Source organism: Chrysochloris asiatica, unplaced genomic scaffold, assembly GCF_000296735.1.
Source record: "Chrysochloris asiatica unplaced genomic scaffold, ChrAsi1.0 scaffold00111, whole genome shotgun sequence".
In the NCBI taxonomy this organism is placed as follows: domain Eukaryota; kingdom Metazoa; phylum Chordata; class Mammalia; order Afrosoricida; family Chrysochloridae; genus Chrysochloris; species Chrysochloris asiatica.
Window position 1 is genome coordinate 6,204,030 of NW_006408629.1, and position 3,496 is coordinate 6,207,525.

A 3,496-nucleotide genomic window follows, 5' to 3' on the forward strand; every position below is an offset into this window, starting at 1 on the left:
TTAACAAAAAAGAACATCAGCTATACATTCAACAAATTATACACTTTGTTTTATCACAATGATTACAATCCCCTCCCTGCAACAACACTTATCCTACTTGCTTCCTGTGGCTTCCCTTTTACATCTTATATTTATTTCACAAACAAACAAGTATGAATATCAAATTGGGTGAGAAGAGAAAAGCATGATCATTGGCTGAATGACCCCAGGTTACCTGCGAATGAGTCAGTATAGACTCACAGGCTCTTCTCCCACCTTCTAGGAGGGTTTATACCCATGCCAGCTTCCTGTGAGATGGGGTTCCTCAAAGTCTTCAGGTCCAGTGATCAAGATGTGCAAAAGATGCTACACCGTCTGTTTAGGATCTATACTTAGTCTTGCTTCTAACCTAGTTTCAGAGAATATTCTATGTGGTCCAGCCTAGTTCATTAGCAGATTTGGAATCTCAGTACTAAAGAGTATTTGCCTGCTTTTGTCTTTCAAGTAAACCAAAAAAAACTGAGATTTAATCCAATATGCGGTTATACCCAGTTCCAACCTAGCCATAGAAGATCATTTGTAGGGCTTCTCCGAAGGCTTGTTGAGATATTAGTCCTGGATCCTGCCATTTCAGCTGACTCAACTGAACAAACCAATGCTGCAAGAAGAATTGAGGCCTACCAAAAGTTGACTTTATGTTTATGTATGCATCATCTACTTGACTAATTGTTTCACTCATATATGTAAAGCAGAGTCAAATTGGTTTTAGCAGTTTGGTTGTTTTGGTTGTTAATTGCAACCAAGTTGGTTCTGACTCATAGTGACCTTGTAATCTGGGTTGCAAATTATTCTGAATTTTAGAACTTGCACCCAAACCGCTTTCTCTACAATCTGAGGCATCAAGTCATGTTTCAAACCTTGGTTTTGAACATAAGCTCCTAAAAATTATAATATTATAATTAACTTATTTAAGTTAAGAAACCATAAAAAATTAAATAAATCTGTCATTATCACATTAGAAAAAAGTTCTAAGTGAAGTTATTCTTACCTCCTCGATCTCGGGCAGCTAAACTTTGACCCCTTCTTAATGTAATGTCCAACTGGTACATTCCGGGATCAGGCAAAGGGACATCTGCATTACTGATTCCAGCAGTATTTATATTCTGGAAAACAAAAAAATAGACTTGGTTTCATGGCTGTATCTCTTCCAGTGACAGATTATTTGTAGTTTAACACAAACAGCAAGAATTAGCTAATAAAATGAATCGTTGATTTTTTAATTTCACACAATGCCATAATCACCTGATTATCTAGGCTTTTGAAATTCATGAATTTCTTTAGGCTCAAATTAGAAACACGCAATCATAGGAACTTTATATTTTAACTCAAACGAGGGATAACAAATATAAAATGAAAATCCTTGCCCATAAAAGCCCCTCAATATTCTGTTGAATGCACTTGCTGCTGCTGCTATTATGTGACGTGGATTCGGTTCCGACTCAAAGATTGCGACTCTGTACAGGGTTTCTGAAGCTGTAAATCTTTACGGGAGCAGAAAGACTCATCTTTCTCCCGCTGAATAGCTGGCAGTTTCAAACTGCTGACCTTAAGGTTTATAGCCCGATTCGTAACCACTATGGTAACGTAGTGGTTACGAATCGGGCTGCGAACCTTAAGGTCAGCGGTTAGAAACTACCAGCTGCTCCGCGGGAGAAAGATCAGGCTTTCTACTCCCGTAAAGATTTACACCCTCGGAAGTGAAAACGCAATCAATAAAGAGTGGAGAATACAGGGTGTGGCAGCAGTTGACTTTCCACATAAACTAAAAGTGAAAGTCAAAATGATTTATTCAGGTGACATTTCTGACTAATTTATTTATGCCAAAGAGCTGAAATTGAGGGATTATAGACTTCAATTTTGACCACTAACATAAAGTATAATTTCACAGCTGTAAATTCACCCATGTTAACAGAATTTGCAAGGAGTAATTTCTCAGTGGAACTAAATTTCTAATGCTGCTTTGTATAGAGTAAGAGTTCACAAGCTATTTGCAGAACTAAACATCATTTAAGACTGCCTCTATAGATATCCCTAATAATAATCTATTGTTATTAATTTCTGAATTACAAATGCACCTGCAAGATGAACAAATGATATTAAATCAACATACACGCAAAAAAAAGTTAAATTTATACAGTTCATATTTTATAGTCTCTGTCACTTTGAGTGTAACAAGAAAGTTTAGTGTTTTTTTCATGCTTAAACGATTTTAAATTATTTCCTTATTATTACTGTGTTTCCAATTTAAAAATAAATATTACTTTATTTTGGGATAACATGAACGGGTAAGGTAAAGTAATAGACAACAGTATGGCTCTTTTAGTTCCACAGTTCCACACGGACATGAAATGTAAACTATAAGGCACATATATATATATATAAATCTATATGTATATTTGTTGTTGTTGTTAAGTGTCATAGAGTTGTTTCCGACTCACAGCGACTCTGTATAGGATTTCCGTGGAGCAGATGTTGAGTTTGAACCTCTGACTTTGAGGTTCAAACCAACATTGTGGTCCAGTGTTTATCCTTCATCACCACATCAGTCCTGGTGCGGCGCTGTTGGTTAATGTGCTGGACTGCAAAATTGGCTTCAGCCACAAGGCTGGCAGTTCAAGTTTTACCAGCTGTTCCTCAGAAACCCTGTACAGAGTTGGTTATGGGTTGGAACCAACTCAAAGGCACTTAGCAACAACAACCACATCATAACTCTCTCTCTCTTTATGTATGTATGTACATATGGAATGGTATGGTCATGCAGGTTATAATTAGTTGGACTGCAAGGTTGGTTTGAATCATAAAAGATTGGTGGTTCAAGCTCACCAGCTGCTCCTTGGAAACCCTATAAATGGTTGCTATGAGTTGGAACTGACTCCAGGACACTTAACAACAACATATGTATATGTATTCATTTGATCTTTTTATGCAGTATTTTTTGAAGTCTTAAGACCAAGGTAAGAAATTTTCATAGAAGAGTAATATTACTTAATAGCTAATATTACTTAAGAAGAATAATTTTGATTTATAAGCTAAGTTTATCATTTCTCCTCTGGGAACAATAGAAAGTACTTCACTTTTCTTCCTCATGATACCATTGGTTCTATCAATGACTGACCCTAGTCACTCAGATTAGAAATTGACAAGACATCCTTGACTTTGCATCTCTTTTACCCATATCCAAATAGTCACCCAACCCCATCCACTCCATTTCTGTATTATGTCTCTCTTTGTCTTTTTTGTTTGTTATTATCACCGATTTGGATCAGACCTTCATACAAAAGAAAAAAATTATTTTATTCTTTGTCCCCCATCCATCAAATTTCTCCAGCGCCTTGAGGTTATCATTGATATTAATTCAGGGTTGTTGTTGTTGTTGTTAAGTGCCATCGAGTCGGTTCCGACCCATAGCGACTCTGTACAGGGTTTCCGAGGGTGTAAATCTTTACGGGAGTAGAAA

The 3,496-nt window shown here is 36.6% G+C and overlaps 1 protein-coding gene across 1 annotated transcript in view; it reads right to left on the reverse strand.

Moving 5' to 3' along the window:
* MCTP1 (multiple C2 domains, transmembrane 1) overlaps nt 1-3,496 on the reverse strand; it is a 956,699-nt gene that overhangs the window by 486,291 nt on the left and 466,912 nt on the right. The window contains exon 2 of the mRNA XM_006867878.1: nt 1,028-1,142. Coding sequence (XP_006867940.1) covers nt 1,028-1,142 — 115 coding nt within the window. The remainder of the gene's footprint in view (nt 1-1,027; nt 1,143-3,496) is intronic.